The 22451-nt window shown below is 40.2% G+C and overlaps 1 protein-coding gene across 3 annotated transcripts in view; it reads left to right on the forward strand.

Annotated features, from left to right (window-relative positions):
• The window catches only part of LOC134350426 (ALK tyrosine kinase receptor-like), a 1308522-nt gene that overhangs the window by 1177970 nt on the left and 108101 nt on the right, over nucleotides 1–22451 (forward strand). For all 3 annotated transcript variants that reach the window (XM_063055604.1, XM_063055603.1, XM_063055605.1), the window contains one exon: nucleotides 14688–14832. In XM_063055604.1, the coding sequence (XP_062911674.1) occupies nucleotides 14688–14832 (145 nt within the window). The remainder of the gene's footprint in view (nucleotides 1–14687; nucleotides 14833–22451) is intronic.

Genomic DNA, 22451 nt, shown 5'->3' on the forward strand with positions numbered 1-22451 from the left:
CAAGGCTTTTCTGGTTTTGGTATGGAGATAGGAGTGAGGAAGGGATTGAGGTTTATCCATTATATTTTTTGCCACAGCTGGTGGTTAGAATCTGCAATGCACTGCTTGCAGATATAGTTGGTGACAGGTTGAATTGTGGTATTGAAGAAGGCATTGGATAAATATATGATAAACAAAAATGTGTGAGATTGCAAGAAGTGGCTGAAATAGTACAAGTGAGTTGTGCTGGTAGAGAGCCAGAGTGGAAAAAATGGCCCTAATATACTCCAAGAGATCCAGTGCCTCATCCTTCTTGATAATAATATGACCAAGACTATCATTATACTCCTCCCTGGTCTCACTACCCTCCACATCCTTCTCCCTGGTGAATATCAATGTGAAGTATTAATTTAGCACCTTGCCCACTTCCTCTGACTGTAGGCATAAGTTCCCTCCTTGTCACTGAGATGTCCTACGCTCTTGTTTTTAATGCATGTATAAAATGCCTTGCCATTTTCCTTAATCCTAATAGCCAAAAATAGTTAATTGCATCTTTCACGCCTCTCGCATTCTTTTTAAGCTCTTTCCTTCTTCCTTTCAACACACACACAAAAATGCTGGTGAACACAGCAGGCCAGGCAGCATCTATAGGAAGAGGTACGTCAAGTGTACCTCTTCCTATAGATGCTGCCTGGCCTGCTGCGTTCACCAACATTTTTAGTGTGTGTTGCTTGAAATTCCAGCATTTGCAGATTTCCTCGTGTTTTCCTTCTTCCTTCACATGCTTCAAAGGCCCTGCCAAATTTCAGCATAGATATGCCTCTTATTTCCTTTTCGCTGAATTTGTAACATCTCTCATCATCCGAGATTTCCAAACTCTGCATCCGTGTCTTTCTTTCTCACAGCATTCTATCCAGCTCCCCTTTTAACAAGTCTCATACGTGAGACGTGGACTTACATAATGGCAGCTTCTTCCAATCTACTCTCCCCAACTGCTGTCTCATACTTTTGTAATTAACCTAGCCCTAATTTAGCACTTACTTTAAGGTCTAGTCTTATTCTTATCCGTAACTACCTTAAAGCTTCAGTTATGATTATTGTTCCTAAAGCGCTCTCCCACTGAAATGCTCATCACCTGGCCAGGTTCAATTCCAAATACAAGATGTAAACCTGTGGCACAAAGGAAGTCCTAGTCAAGAGTGGTGAAATTAAACTCACCCACCAAAACAGCCATTTGTTTTTACATCTCTCCAGGATCTGTCTACATACCATTTCATCCATCTTCACTTGACTGTTGGGAAGCTTAATATAATGAGACCATATGACCATAAGATATAGGAGCAGAATTATGCCACTTAGCTTATCGAGCCTGCTCCATCATTTCATATGGCTGATCCATTTTCCCTCTCAGCCTCAGTCTTCTGCCTTCTCCCCGTATCCCTTCATGCCCTGACTAATCAAGAATGTTTCAAGCTCTGCCTTAAAGACTTGGCCTCCACAACCGCCTGTGACAACGAATAATCCCATCAAAGTAATTGTACTCAAACAACAGGAATTCTGCAGATGCTGGAAATTCAAGCAACACACATCAAAGTTGCTGGTGAACGCAGCAGGCCAGGCAGCATCTGTAGGAAGAGGTGCAGTCGACGTTTCAGGCCGAGACCCTTCGTCAGGACTAACTGAAGGAAGAGTGAGTAAGGGATTTGAAAGTGGGAGGGGGAGGGGGAGATCCAAGATGATAGGAGAAGACAGGAGGGGGAGGGATAGAGCCAAGAGCTGGACAGGTGATAGGCAAAAGGGGATACAAGAGGATCATGGGACAGGAGGTCCGGGAAGAAAGACAAGGAGGGGTATAATTGTACCCAAACAGTCCTTCCAGGTGAGGCAACACTTCACCTGTGAGTCGACTGGGGTGATATACTGCGTCCGGTGCTCCCGATGTGGCCTTTTATATTTTGGCGAGACCCGACGCAGACTGGGAGACCACTTTGCTGAACATCTACGCTCTGTCTGCCAGAGAAAGCAGGATCTCCCAGTGCCCACACATTTTAATTCCACATCCCATTCCCATTCTGACATGTCTATCCACGGCCTCCTCTACTGTAAAGATGAAGCCACACTCAGGTTGGAGGAACAACACCTTATATTCCCTCTGGGTAGCCTCCAACCTGATGGCATGAACATCGACTTCTCTAACTTCCGCTAAGGCCCCACCTCCCCCTCGTACCCCATCTGTTACTTATTTTTATGCACACATTCTTTCTCTCACTCTCCTTTTTCTCCCTCTGTCCCTCTGAATATACCTCTTGCCCATCCTCTGGGTCCCCCCCCCTTGTCTTTCTTCCCGGACCTCCTGTCCCATGATCCTCTTGTATCCCCTTTTGCCTATCACCTGTCCAGCTCTTGGCTCTATCCCTCCCCCTCCTGTCTTCTCCTATCATTTTGAATCTCCCCCTCCCCCTCCAACTTTCAAATCCCTTACTGACTCTTCCTTCAGTTAGTCCTGACGAAGGGTCTCGGCCTGAAACGTCGACTGCACCTCTTCCTACAAAGTAATTGTACTTCTCTTATTTTTGATCTCCATCAACAAACCCTCCAGTTCATCATCTTAGACTGTAGCTGTGACATTTTCCCTGATCAGTAATGCAATTCCCCCACCTCTGTCACATCCGTCCCTATCATGACTAGCCATCCCTATCAGTAGATGATGGGTGTAATATGAATGTAAGGAAGGACAAGCCAATGACTGGGTAAAAAGGCAAATAGAGCAAAAAGTTAAATTGTACCACAGAGACAAAATTCAAAAGGACGAAGAACACAAGACTGAAAGTGCTGTATTTAAATGTGCGTAGCATTCGGAATAAGGTGGGCGAACTTGTGGGACAATTAGAGATTGTTCAGGCACCACTGAGTCCTGGCTGAAAGGAGGCCATGGGTGGGAGCTTAAGGATATACTTTGTATCGAAAGAACAGGCAGAAAAGCATAGGTGGTGGTGAGGCTCTGTTGGTAAGAGATGGAATTACATCTTTAGAAAGAGGTGATATAGGGTCAGAGAATGCTGAATCTTTGTGGGTGGAGTTAAGAAATTGCAAGGGTGAAAACAACATTATGGGAATCATATATAGTAGCCAAGATATGAGGATGAGATTTCAAAGGGAGCTTGAAATGGCGTGTAATAAGGGTAATGGCACAATTGTAATCGGGGACTTCAATATGCGAGGGGATTGGGAAAATCGGGTTTTTGTCAGATCACAAGAGAGGGAATTTGCTGATTGTCTACATGATGGGTTTTTAGAGCAGCTTGTGCTTGAGCATATATGGGGAAAGGCTATCTTAGATTGGGTGTTCTGTAATAACCTAGATATTAGGGAGCTTAATGTACAGGAACCCTTAGGAGGTAGCAATCATAATATGATTGAATTCATACCGCAGTTTGAAGGGGAGAAGCATAAATTACATGTATCAGTATCACAATGGAATAAAGGGATTACAGACACATGAGGGAGGAGCTTGCACAGGTGGATTGGAGGAGGATATTGGCAGAGATGATGGAAGAGCAGAGATGCCTGTTTTTTAGGAATAGTTCACAAGGCACAGGATAGATATGTCCCACAGAGGAATAAGTTCTCAAATGGCAAGGGTAGGCAACTATGGCTGACAAAGGAAGTTAAAGCCTGCATAAAAGTGAAGAAAAAGGCATATAAGGTAGCAAAAGTGAGTGAGAAGTTGGATGATTGGGAAGCTTTTAAAATCCAAGAAAAGGCAACTAAAACAGCTATAAGAAGGGAAAAAATGAAATATGTGGGCAGACTAGCCTATAATATAAAGCAGGATACTAAAAGTTTTTCCAGTTATATAAGAAGTAAAAAGGAGGTGAGAGTCGATATTGGACCACTGGGAAATGATGCTGGTGAGGTAGTAATGGGGAGCAAAAGAAATGGCAGATGAACTTAATGGGTACTTTGCATCTGTCTTCACTGTGGAAGACACTAGCGGTGTGCCAGAGGTCTGCAAGTGTCAGGGAGCAGGAGTAAGTGCCATTGCTATTACAAAGGAAAAAGTGCTAGGCAAACTCAAAAGTCTTAAGGTGGATACGTCACCTGGGCCAGATGGACTACATCCCAGAGTCCTGAGAGAGGTTGCTGAAGAGATAATGGATGCATTAGTCATGAACTTCCAAGAATCACTTGATACTGGCATGGTCCCGGAGGATTGGAAGATTACAAATGTCACTCCTCTCTTTAAGAAGGGAGGAAGGCAAAAGAAAGGAAATTATAGGCCAGTTAGCCTAACCTCAGTGGCTGGGAAAGTATTGGAGTCTACTATTAAGGATGAGGCTTCAAGGTACATGGAGACTAATGACAAAATAAGTCAAAGTCAGCGTGGTTTCTGTAAAGGAAAAATCTTGCCTGACAAATCTGTTAGATTTCTTTGAGGAAGTAACAAGAAGGGTGGACAAAGGAGAGGCAGTGGATGTTATTTATTTGGATCTTCAGAAGGAGTTTGATAAGCTGCCACAAATGAGGCTGCTTAACAAGATAAAACCCTGTGGCGTTACAGGAAATATACTGGCATGGATAAAAGAAAGGCTGACAGGCAGGAGGCAGCGAATGGAAATAAAGGGGGCCTTTTCTGGTTGGCTGCTGGTGACTAGTGGTGATCCTCAGGGGTCAGTATTGGGACCACTGCTTTTCACATTGATTGTCAATGATTAAGGTAATGAAATTGATGGCTTTGTGGCAAAGTTTGCGGATGATACGAAGATAGGTGGTGGCGTAGGTAGTGCTAAGGAAGCAACTTAATTGCAGCAGGACTTAGATTGGAAGAATGGACAAAAACGTAGCAGATGGAATACAGTGTTGGGAAATGTATGATAATACATTTTGGTAAAAGGAACAATAGTGCGGACTATTATATAAATGGGGAGAAGGCTCTAACATCAGAGGTGCAGAGGAACTTAGGAGTCCTCTTGCAAGACCACCAGAAGTTTAATTGGCAGGTTGAGTCTGTAAACATTCTTCAGACCAATCATCTCATCCAGTTAAGGGAAATTTATTTCAAGGGAATAGAATATAAAAGCAAGGAGATAATGCTGAACCTTTATAAGACACTAGTCAGGCTACACTTGGAGTATTGTCTACAGTTTGAGCCCCATATCTCAGAAAGAATATGCTGTCATTGGAGAGAGTCCAGAGGAGGGTCACGAGGATGATTCCGGGAATGAAGGGGTTAACATATGAGGAGCATTTGGCAGCTTTGTGCCTGTACTCACTGGAATTTAGAAGAATGCGGGGGTATCTCATTGAAACCAAGTGAATGTTGAAAGGACTAGATAGGGTGGATGTGGAGAGGGTGTTTCCTATGGTGGGGGTATCCAGAACTAGAAGGCACAACCTCAAATTTGAGAGATGACTCTTTTGAAGAGAGGTAAGGAAGAATTTTTTTAGCCAGAGAGTAGTAAATCTGTGGAATACTCTGCCACAGACTGCGGTGGAAGCCAAGGCCATGGGTATATTTAAAACAGAGGTTGATCATTTCCTGATCGGTCAGGGCATCAAAGGATATGGCGAGAAGGCAGGTGTATGGGGTTGAATGGGATCCGGGATCAGCCACAAAGGAATGGCGGAGCAGTCTTGAAGGGCTGAACAGCCTAATTCTGCTCCTGTGTTTTATGGTCTTGTGGACTAAAACCATCTAACCCCGAGTTGCATTTTCATAGTGACACAAAGCAACAAAAGAAATGTCATCATTGTGCATCACTAACAGAGATGAAATTTTCAGTTACTTAAAAAAGGCATTTTGCTTTTAACATCATCCATAATGCAGCTTAAATTGGATTCTGTGATCTGGCACATTGCAAGCAAAATTAAAACCCATGGGGTCAAGGAGACAATAGCACCATTGTATGAACTTTTCTAAGTGCAGTGAAGTCTACAGTAAGTTGCTAGGCATTCAGCCATATTATCATTGCTGCTTTTGATATACTGTATACTGTTTATTTGAATTTGGATATACAGGTGCTAAATTTCAACGTTTGCTGATAATCTGGGACTTGGAAATGTACTGAGCACTGTCGAGGTTGGTAGCACACTATGATATTTGACTTGGAATTACTGTCCTGATGACTGGAGTGTTGCTTCAAAGATAAGAGTTCAAATCTCACCACGGCACTTGCAGAATTTATATTCAAGTAATTCAATGAAACGGAACTTTAAAAGAAAATCTATTAACCATAAAAGAAACAGTTACTGTGAAGATATAAGCGAACACAATTTTGATGAATTTAACAAGATGCAGCAATTTTAGTTGCGACTGGATGAGATGATTGGTAAATAAAATAGGAGAAACATGAAGGAAAATGACAGATCATCCAAAAGCTCCATCTGTTCACTAACATCTCTTTTCAAGTCTGGTTTGTACTGAATACATATTCTGGCTTTATTATTGACATCCACTTCCAAAGAAAAGTGGACTAGGCTATTTCTTGCAACCTTCCCACCCCATCATATCTCTTTAGGCAAAATTAGCATGGTAGTGCAAATATCATTAGGTTTATTCAGGAATCAGGAAAATGTAAATATACCAATAAAAAATTAAAGACTTGCAGCAGGTTCAACTTAAAGGAGAAAGGCAAAACAAATCAGTTAGGGATCAGGAGACCTGGGGGTATACAGACTTTAAAAGTAGTGGGATCATTTGTAAAAACATATCAATAAATACTATGAGTCCTCAACATTATCAGCAAAGCAACAAAATTGCGCTCAGTCTTTTTCAAGTAGCATCAACTGGAGAACCAATGCACCACCATTTAGGTGTATCAACTTGCATTATAGCCACCAGGATCGAAAGACCACAGTAAAATATAAACATTATTTATTTGAAGGAACTAGAGAGGTTGGTAGTTTGTTGTTGGATCCAAGAAACAAAGAGAAGAGATGTTCAGCATTATAAATGTCCTTTATGAAGCAAATAAATTGGAATAGTTTTAATAGGCGGAAAGGTTCATGGCCAAACAGTAAGCTAATTGAAAACAGAACTGAGGAGACATACGGAAATATTTTTATGGCAAAACAGAGGGATTACTTAAATAGGTTGTTGAAATTTCCAACCCAAGGACTATCTCAAATTACCTTCCCCAATATTCCATTCTTGTATGATTTTATGCTCTCATCTACCAGTAAGTAAAGAACTGGACTACCTTAGATGAAGTAAAAGGTTAAGCAGAATACTCATTTTGTGATGAGATTTACCCAACTCCTACTTCCCTTTGTCAAGTGTAAAGGATAACATTAACCACTTTATATCTTAATACTGTTGCACACTTTAACTTAGTTTGGCAATAAGTGACTGCCACTGACGCCGGAGAACCAGTGCATTGACTCTCATTCAGCCTGAGAAAGGACAAGCAAAGCCCTTGACCTCTTTCTCTTCCTCAGCCCCTTAAGAAGAATTGAGGTGCTTATCAAAAGTGTCATATTTCTTCCATTTTTTACTGTATAACAAAAACAATTCAGTTCTCATTTACCTAGGCCTGAAGTACTAAGTGAATGAATAAGCTCCATTATAGTCTGGACAAGGCTATTTCCTGCAACCTTTCCACCCCATCATACCTTTTTTGGCTAAATTAGCATGGTACAGTGCAAGTATGTATTTCTGTTCTGCATCCATCTAGATAATAAACCTAATTCACATCATTAGTCGCTTGAATGCTACTAAAGTTAACCCTCCGGGATTAATTTAACATCAAAGCTACATTATCATATAACATAATGCAAAGGTTATTCTTAACTAAAATATTAAGCGCCTGCCTATTTCGTTTCCGATTAGAGTAGGATGGGTCTATCAATCTCTGATGACCTTGCTTAATGGAATTCTTAAGCCCTTGTAACCTTTATATATCTGATTTTTCTTGTTTCGGAATAATGCATTTGATTGCTAAATTTTTATTGACATTTTTAGATCACTTTTCCATCTTAAGCTATTTGAGGAGATTTCATTTGGTCTTTTTCTGTCAGTTTATATGCATGAAAACATTAATATAATCTCCAGTATTTCATTGGAATGCTGGATTTAAGTGCAAGAAGTTTAAAATCTCTTGCTGAATAAAAGAGAAAAAGAGAGTAAGGAGAATGCAAAGATGCACTTACATTGCAAGCAATGTCTGAGGCACAGAAAGGGTGAAGACACCTAAAGGAGGTGGTCCATAGTGGTCAACAAATTAAATCAAAGTGAATAATGGAAATAGTTTCGTGACACCACGATTATAGAATGTCATGGTAAAAGCAAAATGCCCAACTTAAAAGACTTATGGATGAAAACGCATCAATAATTCGGTTAATTAAGTGATAAAATAAACAAGATGGCTAGTACTCATAGTGAAGCTTCCAGTATTCATTGTTATTACTCCATGCTATTGTCTGCAATCTGAAGATTTCTATGTTTTATTATGAAATGCAGAAATAATAATAGTTTCTATCATGATACAGCAGACCCTTGCTGGTTACCCTGCCTAGAACTAGCACCACTGAAAGCCAAGGGAAATCACTGGAACCAATATAGATTTAACCTTTAAATGCACAGAGGTTTTTTTTTCCATTTAGTTGCATGAAGCAAAATCAATCAAAAGAGTTTATTTATAATTTTCAGCTTCTACTGTAATGTCATTTCATATTTCCATTTTTTAATTCCCTGTCTAATGTTTAAAAAGCTATTTAAAAGTTGATGTTTCTGTTCCTGTTTTGCTGCCTGTGATAATGTGATTGGCCTATCTCACCCATGGTCAAGGAAGGTTCAAAATTTTCCGCCGTGGCCACAGTAATGGTCATGAAAAGGCGTGGAGTGGGACTAAATGGGAGAATGGATCAGCTCATGATAAAATGGCGGAGCAGACTCGATGGGCCGAATGGCCGACTTCTGCTCCTTTGTCTTATGGTCTTATGGTAATTTCTTCTTTAGTTTCCCCACAATGCCCTAATATACATTTGCTCAAGCCCTGGAATTTAGCCACCTTAATGTCCCTCAAGACTTCCAACACCCCCCTCTTCTACCTATGTCATTAGGACCAATGGCTGTTCTCCCTCCCACTTCATAATGTTCTGTGTTCAGTTTAAGTCTCCTTGACTCTGGCACCAAGATGGTAACAAACCATTCCGGAGTCTCACTCTCAGAAGCAGAATACCTGTCTGTTCTCCTCACTAGTGAATCGCCCCGTCATTATCATTTGTTGCCTGTTTTTGAGGACTTACAGACTTTCCCCTCCCCTGCCTTTGCTTTCCTCAGAAGCTATCCTCCCCTAAATGAATCCACAACAATATATTGGTTTGAAAGGGGAATAAATTTAGGGAACTCCTGCCATGCCTGTCTGCACTTCTTGCCCTTCCTGGTAGTTGTCCAATCTCTTTTATCCCCCCCTCTATGCCTGCAGCATGTCTAACTCGCTAAATTTTCAGGAAGTTCAGAAAGTTCAGGGATTTCAGCATGGTCAAGATCAGCAAGTGTTCCTATTCTTACTGTTATGTGTTACCAAATACATAAATTCATACTCTGTGCAGAAAGGAACATCGAAAAGTTTGATCAGCAGAACTCAAAGCCAGGCGTTACAGTAGTGTTGTGGTTAGCACAATGCCAGCTGTACGATTGGGGGTCAATTCCATCGGCTGTTTGTAAGGTGTTCGTACGTCCTCTCTGTGACCATGTAGGTTTCCTCTTTGTGTTCTGGTTTCCTCCCGCATTCCAAAGATGTACAGTTAGAGTTGTTGAGCTGTTGGCATGCATCGTTGGTACCAGAAACATGCAGACACTTGCAGGCTAACCAGCACAATTCACGCTGACTTAATTTGACACAAACAATGCATTTCACTGTATGCTTTGATGTTTTGATATATATGTGACAAATAAAGCTAATCTTTAATCTTTAAAGTCAAACGAGAAGGGAAATCAATAGCAGGGAGTGCAATGGAACTTAAGCTATGTCGTAATGTCAGTGTACTTCATACAGCTTTCATTGATTTGAAATTGGATTTTGGAAAAAAATTGAATGAGCTTTAGCTATAATAGAGCAGGCTGAATGCTACCATTCCTGGATAAATTTCTGAGCACTGTTCAACAAGGAATAATACAATAGGAGAGCTAAGTTCTCACTCTCAATTGAACATTTGAAAAGACGGAATGAAAGAAGTTACAAAGAATGAGAAAGGACAAAAACACAGTTATTATTATATCAAATTAAGTCAATAGAATAAAAATCTAGTGCACTCAAAGACTTCAACAGCTTCAATGTCATTGCCATTCATAAAGTGGATGATGGTAGAGAGGGAAAACAAGAGTTGGAAAGAGCATTCCTGAAGCAGATTACAAGGCAGCAATTCAGTTTTGCCCAATAAATTTATTAAACAATAAACACAAGCAACAGTAGAAAAGCTGCAAATATTTGTATAGTGGCTATAAATGTCATTACTTCCTTGAGTAATAGAAAATTATAAACAATTTAATTTAGTTTGTGGTCATCACTATTTCCCTGTATTTTAAAGAAGCTATTTGGTCTTAGCGTATCTCGGAAAAATAATTTCCAACAAATAACAGAGGGGCAATAATTATAAGTAAAAGCTGTTGAAATAAAACAATTGCCAAATAGAAATATACCAAAATGAATCAGCTGAGGTGTTTGCGCTAGGACTAAATGGCTTGGGCACCCGACGAATAGGCATTGATTCGCTAACGAACTGTGCTGGGATAAATGCGGAAATGACTCTGTAAATAAAAATGATGTTTTAACCTCCGGGAAAAATTGACAGAAATTGTTACAGAATGGGCAGAGTGATCAGAAACCCAGTTGATCGTGAGACAGCAGTGCTCACACTGCTTCATGGCAGCTTGCTGATTCGGAAGCTTCAGTCGGATTCATGCAGTTATCTGCTTCTTCAGAGGCAGCACTTAACAGGACAATTTCTTACCCATTGTGATCACTCTTAGTTGTAGCAATCAAAATGCTAGTCAATGTCACAGATTGAATTTGTCACCCCCTTAAGGGATGTTTGCTGTCTACCTGTTCCAAAGCATGTCACCAGAAGATATCACTTGTGCCCATGATTGGAAGGAAGGTTAAGGATGTAATAACGACATGCTCAGGGAGTTTCCCCTCTGAAAAACATTCTGGAGTTTTCATATGGTGCAAAGCGTTGATCCAAGAAAGATCCATCGAAAACTTTAGAATCTTGTCATGTCCATAGCCTTTTCTTCTTTGAGAAAGTTATTAACTTACAAGTAACAAAGATATTTGTTGCAACTCTGGATTAGTTAATTAGATTGAACCACAAATGGTCCAAAGGTATTGCAATGCAATGGTCTATGATAGGGGTTGTGAGTGTTGTGTATGCAGTCAAGCACTGGTATAGTGGTCCTAGTGAGGAACAGTCACTCGATATGAAATTCCTCATTTGATTTGAGGAACAACATTCCATTGTGAAAGATGCATTATATTAGACCTCCTACACCTTCCACTATGCTTCATTCCCCCACCCTTCAATATCTGCAGGTCCCATCATTCTTCTTTGCACCTCCTTTCCCTCATTATGCTCGAGTCACAATATTATAAGGAGCAACATTCCCAGTATAAAGTTTCGGCACAGACTAAAAGGGCCGAATGGCCTGTCTTCTGTGCTGTAGTGTTCTGTGGTTCTAGTTAAGATGGTGGTGACATCTTCCTCCAAACTGTCAGCCATTCCTCTGCTGCACAATCTTGTAATTGCAATTGAGCATCACAGCCGTCCACAGGCTTCCCATCTCTCAGGGTGGGACATCTGCTTGCTTGAACCTGTGCAAGGTTGAATGGAAAACAAGGTCAGCACTCCATTCAACGAAATGGAAGAAATCAGTTCCCATTAAAGAGATAGGTGGAGCACATAATTAGTTTAAGTCTGTTCTGAAGTAGTTTTTAAAAGTGTGTGTTATACTGTTCTTTACTGGATTTCACATTTTTTAGGAGGTCTCAGCTGATTCTGAGCTTTGACAGCTTGTGAGCTCAGGGACTGTTCCACAGTACTTATTCCAATAAAGCCCCTCACTGTGCTGCCGGCTGTCTTGTGCCCCGTCTATTCTCTGAATTGAGCCTGAACTCATTATGGTAGTTTAAAACTAATCAAGTCTTAGAGTTCAACATGGAACTCTTTAAAAGTTTACTAAGACTGAGCATACATCACAAATAACATATGGTTACAGTAAATAATGTGACATAAATTATTACAGAAATATACCAAAGATTATATGATAGGGAATGCTACAAAATATATGCATTAATATGTGCTCTGTAGCCTTAACACAGTAGCACAGTTTCACCTCTTAACTGTGACTTTAACTCACTTAACTGCATACATAATCACTCCAGTGATTAACTAAATGAACCTTTCCCCATAGTGGTAATCCTTGTGGTGATTCCCTTTAACTTGAAGTATTATGCATTCTTCAATCCTAAATGCTTTTGAACATCTGGTGATCACTCCAGAGGAATGTGGTTGCAATACTGGGGGGAGGTGGGTAAACCCTGTCAGCTGCGCTCCAGCAAGTTGCAAAGTTTGACTTCACCCCTCCGTATTTTAGAATACAAAATCATACCTATAGCAACTTTCTTGTTCCTCTAGATCAAGGTTGGGAAATGGGGAAGGGAGAGGGGAGGGAGGAGGAAGCGCCAGAGACACATTCTGTAACGATCAATAAATCCATTGTTTGGAATCAAATAACCTTGCCAGGTGTCTCAAGACTGGGTATGTTTGAAGCCACGCCACCTACCTCCCCCCAAACTGCCCCCCCGCCCCGGCACTCCTCCTCTGCCACCTGTCCCACACCCTCATCATTCCCAACATCCTTTGCTCCCCCCAGCTTTACAAACATGCTCTCCACTCCACATTGACCAGTACAGCACTGAGCAAGTCTTCCGCACCCTCGCTATATACATGTCTAAGTACTGTACGTGCTGACTTGTATGTCTTGTTGACCGCCACACTACTGGGATTCACCGAAGAATACTACAGTCAAAATCCAGTTGCATCCTTTTATTTGTCTGCATGAATGACTTTTTCAGCATTTTTCCTCAGTTTATACCTGACTTTAAAATTTCATCATCTAACCACTTATTTCCTCTAGGCATGCTAGAACCAACTTCTTCATCCATACACCTTTACATTAAGCAAAGGGTGCATTTTCTGGAGATTGACTTTAACTGCTCTTGACTGGAGTGAAACCCCTGTTAGAAGAGAAGAGTTTGGCCAAAGGCCAGTGAAAGATTTGTCACAGTGACTGCTCACATTGCACCCAAAGAATTGGCAGAGTTTTGAATTACTCACTTTATTATTCTGTGGTACAATTAAAGGTGCCTTAATCTTATAACTAATTGAGTCCTTTCATGCAATTCCATTAATTTTATATTTGTGACCTTCTGGGCAATTGTTTCATATCTTCATTACTTTGTGTAGAAAATTTATTCTGAGTTGATTGTTAATAAGGTGAAGCCAATGTTGCTTTGTTGTGAATTCCCCTACCTTACTGAATAGTGGGATCCATTTGTTGCTGTGAACATCTCAAAGTGTTTAGCCTTACCTTTCCTGTTCACTTCAGTCTGTTTCTTGGTATAGTTTATACTTATTTCTGAGAATCATCACAAAATATACTTCAAGTCAAGTGTAATTTTCTCAAGAAGGAATATCAAAACTGGCCAGAACTTTTCAAATTAAGTCTAATTGGCACTTTATAATATAAGTAATATTATTTTTTATGTTCAATCATAACAACAGCAAGAATAGATTAGTATTGTGGAGCCAACTGTGTCACTGAATTTATAACCCTCACTCTAAACACTCTAGCAAATTAATGCTTAGGGAACTGCATTTCCATTAAAAGTAAAATACTTATTTAATTTTTATAATTCATAAAATCTCATGTCCTCTAGAACAGATTTGTTTGCGTGTTTGGGATTTGTTCAGTAATGTTTTTATTTGGTTTGATGACCTAAGTAACTACTGCTACACCATATCGAAGAAGAATATTATTGACTGTCAAGTGCTTTGAAATATCCTGAGTACGTTGGCCTTCATTAGTTGGGGGATTGAGTTCAAGAAGCACGAGGTAATGTCGCAGTTCTATAAAACTCTGGTTCAACCATATTTGGAATATTGTGTTCAGTCCTGATTACTTCATTATAGGAAGTTTGGGGAAGTTTTAGAAAGGGTGCAGAGGAGGTTTACCAGAATATTGCCTGGCTTAGTGGGCATGTCTTAAGAGAATAGGTTGAGTGAGCTAGGGCTTTTCTCTTTGAAGAGGTGACTTGGTAGAAGTGTCAAGATGATAAGAAGCATAGATAGAATGGACAGCCAGAGACTTTTTCTCAGGGCAGAAATGGTTAATACGAGAGGCATAACTGTAAGGTTATCGGATCAGTTCAGGGACCATAAATACAGGGTGGCAGTATTTCACCAATCTGCAGGTAGCCTACTATCACACAGCCTTCAGTAACATGAATGTGTTTATATAGAAAAGATCCAAGTAATTAAAATAGTGTTTTTTTTCATTTTAAAAACAAATTTTCACTTCTGCAGGCATTGATAACTTCCTAATTCAGACTTTGAACTAGAGAAAACTTTCCAGATGCCAAAAATAAATTTAATTTAATTTCCTTTTATCATACTTAACATTGTACTTGGTCTCTGAAATGTTCCAGATGGACAAGGGGAAACCAGTCCCACTAGTGATAGCAGCAGGTGGAGGCGGCAAAGCCTATCTGAGTAAGGATTCCAGTTTCCCAGAAGAGATGTTGGAAACTGATTCTTCTGTTCCTGGAGTGAATGGCAGATCAGGTGCTGCGGGTGAGTAGCCTCCTTCAGTAGATTTTTTTGGTCAAAAGATTTCACAAGTTTCCTTGTTTTTGCGCACTGTGCACATTTCAACACCACTTCATCTGAGTCTATATCCTGTGTTTTGCCAAAAGCAATATTTTATCCAATAGGGAATTTCTGCCTGTGTTTTCAGCACTGAAATATTCTCCTCTGCTCAGAGCACTGGAATCTCTGGGGAGTTATCCTTGAAGTAACAGAAAAGGTCAAGCACTTCTTTTTTAATTCAAGAAGATTACTGCAAGGCAAAGAGAGATGGCACTTCCATCCATCTTTCACTTATCCATGCCATTCAGTCATGGATAATACATTGCTGAAAAATAAGCACACAAAATCAGATTTCTATTTACACTTCGCTAGTTTTTCTCTGTGTTTTATAAAACAAATATACATATAATAATGCTTTAATATTTTGGATTTTATCTGAAAATAAACAGAGTTTATCTTGTGACTGCAATCAGGCACTAATTCTAGAAAGTTTGAATTTCTTTTTTAATGAGAATGCTGAGCAGGTGATCTATTTAATCATGGAAGGAATTATTCAATCTGACATCATTTATTCTCCAGATCCATAATTTTGGCTGAAAAATTAATGAGTATGTAAGTATGTAAGAATAGTTTTGTATTGTTATTGTCTGCCTATGCTATTTTCTCTATAATTTTTGCTTTTGTCAGCCTCACATTAAGTTTAAGAAACATTTCACTTGTTATCTAAAGAATTGTAGTGTTCCTGTGTCATGGGACTTTGCAAACGAATCACATTGTGAAACTCCTTTATTTGTATTGATCAAAATGTTTTAGCCCCCGATCTTACTGTTATCTTTATAATTACCTAACATAGATTACTGGTTCATTATTATCTCATTTCACCAACTCCTGATTAATTTGGAATGTCACAGGTTCTCCGCAAACCTCCCCACGGTATTATTGTTGTTATGTCATATATGTTACAAATCCCAGTTTAAATAATATCATTGCACCATGGTTACTCCAAATGCAGCTTGTAACTATTATTTAAGGTGACTTAAATTAATCATGTGGACCCTGTAACTAATCAGCTCTGAGCTAATATCTGCTCTATGGCTTGGAATCTATCCCTCTATCAGTGATCAATTACAATAGACATGACACGTTAGTGCATTGTGCCCTGAACTACATGACCCCAGATGTAAGTCTGAATCTCTGTTGACACTTTAACACCACTTTCTTCTGAAGAAGAGTCATTAATGGCTTTAGTTAAACTATGACAAAACATTTAATCATTAGGAGAAAGGGAAAATTGGTGTAGGATTGTACTTCCACTGTAACATGCAAAATACTGAAGGAATTGAGCAAGTCGGGCAGCATCTGTAAAGAGAAATAAGTAGTTGGCATTTTGGGCCAAGAAGCTTCATCAGGACTTGGCCCATAACACCGACTGTTTATCCCTCTCCATAAATCCGACCTGACTTGTTGAGTTCCTCCAGCTTTTTGCGTGTGTTGCTCAAGATTTCCAGCATCTGCAAAATCTCTTGTGTTTGTACTTCTACCGCTAGTTTATTGCAAAGAGCTGAAAAGAGGCTGAGCTGACCAACATCAAGTAGAAGCTCACATATATTCATTATTTACTTCCCAGAGGTTTCTCATTTATGTTATCTGCTTCAATGGTTGTGACGATAATTTGTTCCAGAAACCTTGTGCTGGATTAGCATTTTTTTACTCAGAATCTCCCAATGCTTGGCTTTCAATTGCTCATTATTTACAGCATTTTAAATATAAATAAGAATTTGTGTGATTTAGTTTGTAACCTTAGACAATAAAAGATAAAGGAACTGAAGGTGGAAACTAATTGCCGTGTAACTTGAAAATGCTTCATACGGTCCAGTTCTGAGAATAAAACTCTTATCAGATAGATTGCATTTTTCTTGCTCTCCTAAATCAGAAGATTTACTAAAATGCACTGAGTTTAATTTTGTTCCTATTGTGTTTTCTTGTAAAAAAAATGTGTAATTTGTAACTAATTCTTTTCTTGTGAGCACTGCTTATCTGATGCTATATCCAAGTAAGATTTTCATGGCAAATGTGCATGCATGTACTTGTGCAGTGACAATAAACTCGACTTTGAACAATAGAGGTTGTTCTGTGCAGAAAGCTAATTTGGTCTGCGTGGTGTGACTGAAGAGGAGAACCACTGCATATCCCAGTCCAAATTTCTTTTTAGCTGTGCCCTCCTTGGGCACAGAGTCAGGATGTCATGTTGCAGCTGTATATAATTTTGGCTAGTTCATATTTGGAGTATTGTGTACAGTTCTCTTTGCCCCATTACAGGAATGATGTGGAAGCCCTGGAGAGGGTGTGGAAGAGATTAACCAGGATGCTGCCTGAATTACAGAATCTTAGCTATAAGGGGAAGCTGGAGGAACCGCAGTTGAGGGGATACCTAATGGAGGTTTGTAAAATCATAGATAGGTCAGATAGTCATAATCGTTTCAGTCTGGGCAGAGGTGTCAAATGCCAGAGGATGTAGATTTAAGGTGAGATGATAAAATTTTAAAGGAGATGTGCAGGGTAAGTTTTTTTACTCAGAACGTGGTAGGTGCCTGGAAGGAGCTATCTGTGGAAGGTGGCATGATAGTGGCATGCAAGATGTATTTGGACAGGCACATGAACATACAGGGGACGGAGGGATATGGATCATGCGCAGGGAGATTGGTTTAGTTTAATTTGGCATCGTGCTCAGCACAGACATCATATGCTGAAGGAGCCTGTTTCAGGGCTGTACTGCTCTATGTTCTTTAAAATGCAGCTGTCTCAGGTTGAATTCTTCCAGCCTGCCTCTTATATTGACAAGATTGTTGTTGTTGTTATTCCTCTTCGTGCCTTGTGGCACATCGGGAAGCAACCTTGCTGATTCTATAGCATTTGGCTGTCTTCTATGAGGCCAAGTTGCCAACTCGATGCTCAACCCAGAACAGATGGAAAGCATGCAAGAAGCGGGGCAGATTTGAACCCAGGACCACTCATCTCGAAGCCCGGTGTGGATGCCACTATTACCTCTGCATTTTAACAAGATTAGTTTACATAGATATGCTTGTAAACAAATAAGATTGTGATACAACTTAACAAGGGTGATATAGCAAACCTAAATATTTGATATTTTCATGTATAAAGGGGAGAGATGTAGATTAATTAATGACATACAGTTGATGATAAAGTGAGAGAAAACAAACAATAAAGGGTAAATTAATGAGGAATATAAAATGGGACAATGAGTAAATAAAAAGTAAGTCCAAATGAACATCAACCCAATAGAAAATGAAGATGAGAAAACAGTTAGGGGATACGAGAACATGGAAGAGAAGATATTTTGCATCTGTCTTCTTGGTAGAAGATACTACAAATGTCCTATTGAGACTGGGCAGGACTAAGTACCAATACCATCACTAGAGAATTGAAATCAGACACTCCGAAGGCTTGCATCCTAGCATCCTTAAAGAAATGGGTACAAAGAGTTTACATAAGTTATAAACTTCCAAAAATATTGAGATTCTGTAAAAGTGCTAGAGGATAGAAAAGCTGCCAATAAGACACCCAACTCAAAAAAGGAGGAAGGCAAAACGGTAAGTATCTCATTTAACCAACAAGGAAAAATAAAAATAGATTATTAACAAATGCAGCACATAGATTAAGTGAATCAAGTTGGTCTAGGCAGTCTTGAGGAGGATTTCATGGAATGCATCTGTGATGGCTTTCTTGAACAGCGTGTTACTGAACCTACTAGGGAATGTGCTATCTTAGATCTGATCCTGTGCAATGAGACAGGTAAACTTAGCAATCTTGTAGTTAAGGATCCTCTTGGAAAGACTGATCACAGTATGATTGAGTTTCTCATACAAATGGAGGGTGCAATAATTCGATTTCAAACTACAATGGAGCCTACAATGGGATGCGAGACAATTGGGACAGAGTAGTCTGGGAAAACAAGCTATATGGTGGGACGGTTGAGGAACAGTGGAAGATTTTCAAAGAGATTTTTCATAGTGCTCAACAAAAGTATATTCCAGTTAAAAGCAGGGACCATAAGGATGGGGAGAACCAGCCTTGGATAACTAAGGAAATAAAGGAAGGCATTAAACTAGAGCTTGTGTGTACAAAGTCGCCAAGTGTAGTGGGAAACTAGAAGATCGGGAAAACTTTAAAAAGCAGCAAAGAACCACTAAGCGAGCGATAAAGAAAAGGAAGAGATTATGAAAGTAAACAAGCACAAAATGTAAAACTGGATAGTAAAAGTTTTTATAATTATATAAAGTTGAAAAGGATGGTTAATGTGAACGTAGGTCCCTTGGAGGACGAGAAGGTGAAATTGATATCGGGTACTGAGGAAATGGCGGAGGCTTTGAATGACCATTTTGTGTCGGTCTTCACAGTGGAGGACACACCTAATGTGCCAAAGAGAGATGTTATGGATGCGATAGCTAAGGACCTTGATACAATAGCTATCACTAAAAGTGCTGATCAAACCTGTGGGCCTGACGATGGATATGTCCCCTGGTCCTGATGGAATGCATCCCAGGGCACTGAAGGAAATGGCAGAGGTTATATTAGAGGCTTTGGTGACAATTTACCAAAATTTTCTGTACTCTGGGCAGGTCCCGGTGGATTGGAAGACAGCAAATGTCACACCACTGTTCAAAAAAGGATGTAGGATATAGGCAAAAGGCAGGTAACTAGGCCAGTTCGTTTAACATCTGTCGTTGGGAAAATGCTAGAAGCTATCATTAAGGAAGAAATGGGAAGGCATCTGGAAAGAAATGGATCAATCAGGCAGACGCAGCATGGATTCAGCAAAGGCAGGTCCTGGTTGGCAAACTTACTGGAGTTCTTTGAGGATATAATGAGTGCAGTGGATAGAGGGGAACAGATGGACATTATTTACTTGGATTTCCAGAAGGCGTTCGATAAGGTGCTGCATAAAAGACATCCATAAGATAAGAATGCATAGAGTTGGGGGTGATGTATTAGCGTGAGTAGATGATTAGTTAACCAATAGAAAGCAGAGAGTTGGGATACATGGGTGTTACTCTGGTTGGCAATCAGTGGTGAGCAGTGCTGCTGGGGCCGGTGCTGGGCTCACAACTGTTCATGATATACATTAACAATCTGGAAGAGGGGACCGAGAGTAGTGTATCTAAGTTTGTTGATAATACTAAATTGAGTGGAAAAGGAAATTGTGCAGAAGATACAGAACACCTGCAGAGAGATATAGATAGGTTAAGTGAGTGGGCAATGGTCTGGCAGATGGAGTACAATGTTAGTAAATGCAAGATCATCCACTTTGGAAGGAAAAATGAAAGAGCAGATTAATGTTTAAATAGTAAAAAAAATTGCAGCATGCTGCTGTGTGGAGGGGCTTGTGCATGAATCGCAAAAGGTTGGTTTGCAGGTGCAACAGGCTATCAAGAAGGCAAATGGAATGTTAGCCTTCATTGCAAGAGGGCTTGAATTTAAGAGCAGGGAGGTTATGCTGCAACTGTACAGGGTACTGGTGAGGCCATAGTGGGAGTACTGCATGCATTTCTGGTCTCCTTACTTTTAGAAGGATATACTGGCTTAGGAGGTGGTGCAGGGGAGGTTCACCAAGTTAATTCCAGAGATAAGGGAGTTAGACTATGAGGAGAGATTGAGTTGCCTGGGACTGTACTCACTGGAATTCAGAAGAAGCCTCTATCTTAAAATTATGAAGGGATAGATAAGATAGAGGTAGGAAAGTTGTTTCCACTGGTTGGTGAGACTAGAACTAGGGGACATAGCCTCAAGATTCGGGGGAGTAGATTTAGGATGGAGATGAGGAGGAACTGCTTTTCCCAGAGAGTAGTGAATCTGTGGAATTAACTGCCCAATGAAGCAACGGGGGCTATGTCAGTAAATATACTTAAGACAAGGCTGGATAGATTTTTCCGTAATAGGAGAATTAAGAATTATGGAAAAAAGGCGGGTAGGTGGAGATGAGTCCATGGACAGATCAGCCATGATCTTATTGAATAGCGGAGCAGGCTCAATGGGCCAGATGGCCTACTCCTGCTCCTATTTCTTATGGTCTTATCTGAAAAATTGTAACCTAATTATTTAAGCAGAGTCAACACAGCTTCATGAAGGAGAAGTTGTATCTGACTAGTTCAGTGGAGTTTTTTGAGAGAGCCTCAATTGGAGTGGATCAAACAATCAGTAGATGCTTAAGCTTCCAGAAAAATTTAGTCACAAGATAACAGTTAAATTTGTTGGAAGGTTACCAAGTCAAAAGGGTAATGTTACAATAGTCAAGGGGGATTTCAATTTGCAGGTAGATTGGGAAAATCAGGTTACTGCTGGATTCCAAGAGGGGGAATTTCTAGAATGCCTATGAGATGGATTTTTAGAGCAGCCCACGGTTGAGCCCACTAGGGAATCAGCTGTTCTGGATTGGGTGTTGTGCAATGATCCAGATTTGATTAGAGAGCTTAAGGTAAAAGGACCCTTAGGGGATAGTGATCATGATATGATTAAATTCACCATGAAATTTGAGGAGAAGATGAAGTCAGATGTATCCATATTACAGTGGAGTAAAGAGAATTACAGAAGCACGAGAGAGGAGTTGGCCAGAATCAATTGAAAAAAAACACTGGCAGGGATGACAGCAAAGCAACAAGGCCTGGAATTTCTGGAAGCAATTCGGAAGGCACAGGTTGTATACATTCCAAGAGGAAGGAGTATGACACAACCGTGGCTAACAAGTGAAGGCAAAGCCAACATAAAGGCCAAAGAGAGGACATATAATAGAGCAAAAATTAGTGGGAAGTTAAAGGATTGGGAAGCTTTCAAATACCAACATAAGGCAACTTAGAAAGTGATTAAGAAGGTAAAGATGAAATACAAAAGTAAGCTAGCCAGTAGTATTAAAGAGAACCAAATGTTTCTTCAGATACATAAGATGTAAAAGAGAGGCAAGAATGGAATGTTGAGAGGACTAAATAAGGTGGGTGTGGGGAGGATGTTCCTTTGGTGGGGGTATCCAGAACTAGAGGGCACAGCCTCAAAACTGAGGGGTAACCTTTAGAACAGAGGTAAGGAGGATTTTTTTTTAGCCAGAGAGTGGTGAGTCTGTGGGATGCTCTGCCACAGACTGCATTGGAGGCCAAGTCCATGGGGTAGATCCCTGATTGGATGAGGCATCAAGGGATATGGTGTTACAAGAATCACCCCTTGTAATAATGATCAGTGAGGCACAGAGAATCTGTATTCACCGACAAGTAACTTCTATTGTTTCTACTAAAAAGCAGATGGGTTCACATTCTTATCTACCTGTGTGCTGCCTACTAGAATCCCTGACACTCCATGAACAGTCGATGCAAAGAAAAGGTATTACCTGGGAAAGGAGTCTGCGCTGGCCACGTGTTCCTTGTGGTTCCGATCTCCATGTGTCCATAGGGTCCTCCTTATCGCGATGGTTGGTCACTGCCTGCTGGAGAGTTATCGCCCCTGAGTATTTGGAGTTCCTGAGTTTTATACTGTTCCTCATCAATTGAACCATTGGATCTCCATCCCACTGGCTAACGGTTGCCTGACCTACCTAGGGT

The sequence above is a fragment of the Mobula hypostoma genome, chromosome 8 (assembly GCF_963921235.1).
Source record: "Mobula hypostoma chromosome 8, sMobHyp1.1, whole genome shotgun sequence".
Lineage (NCBI taxonomy): Eukaryota > Metazoa > Chordata > Chondrichthyes > Myliobatiformes > Myliobatidae > Mobula > Mobula hypostoma.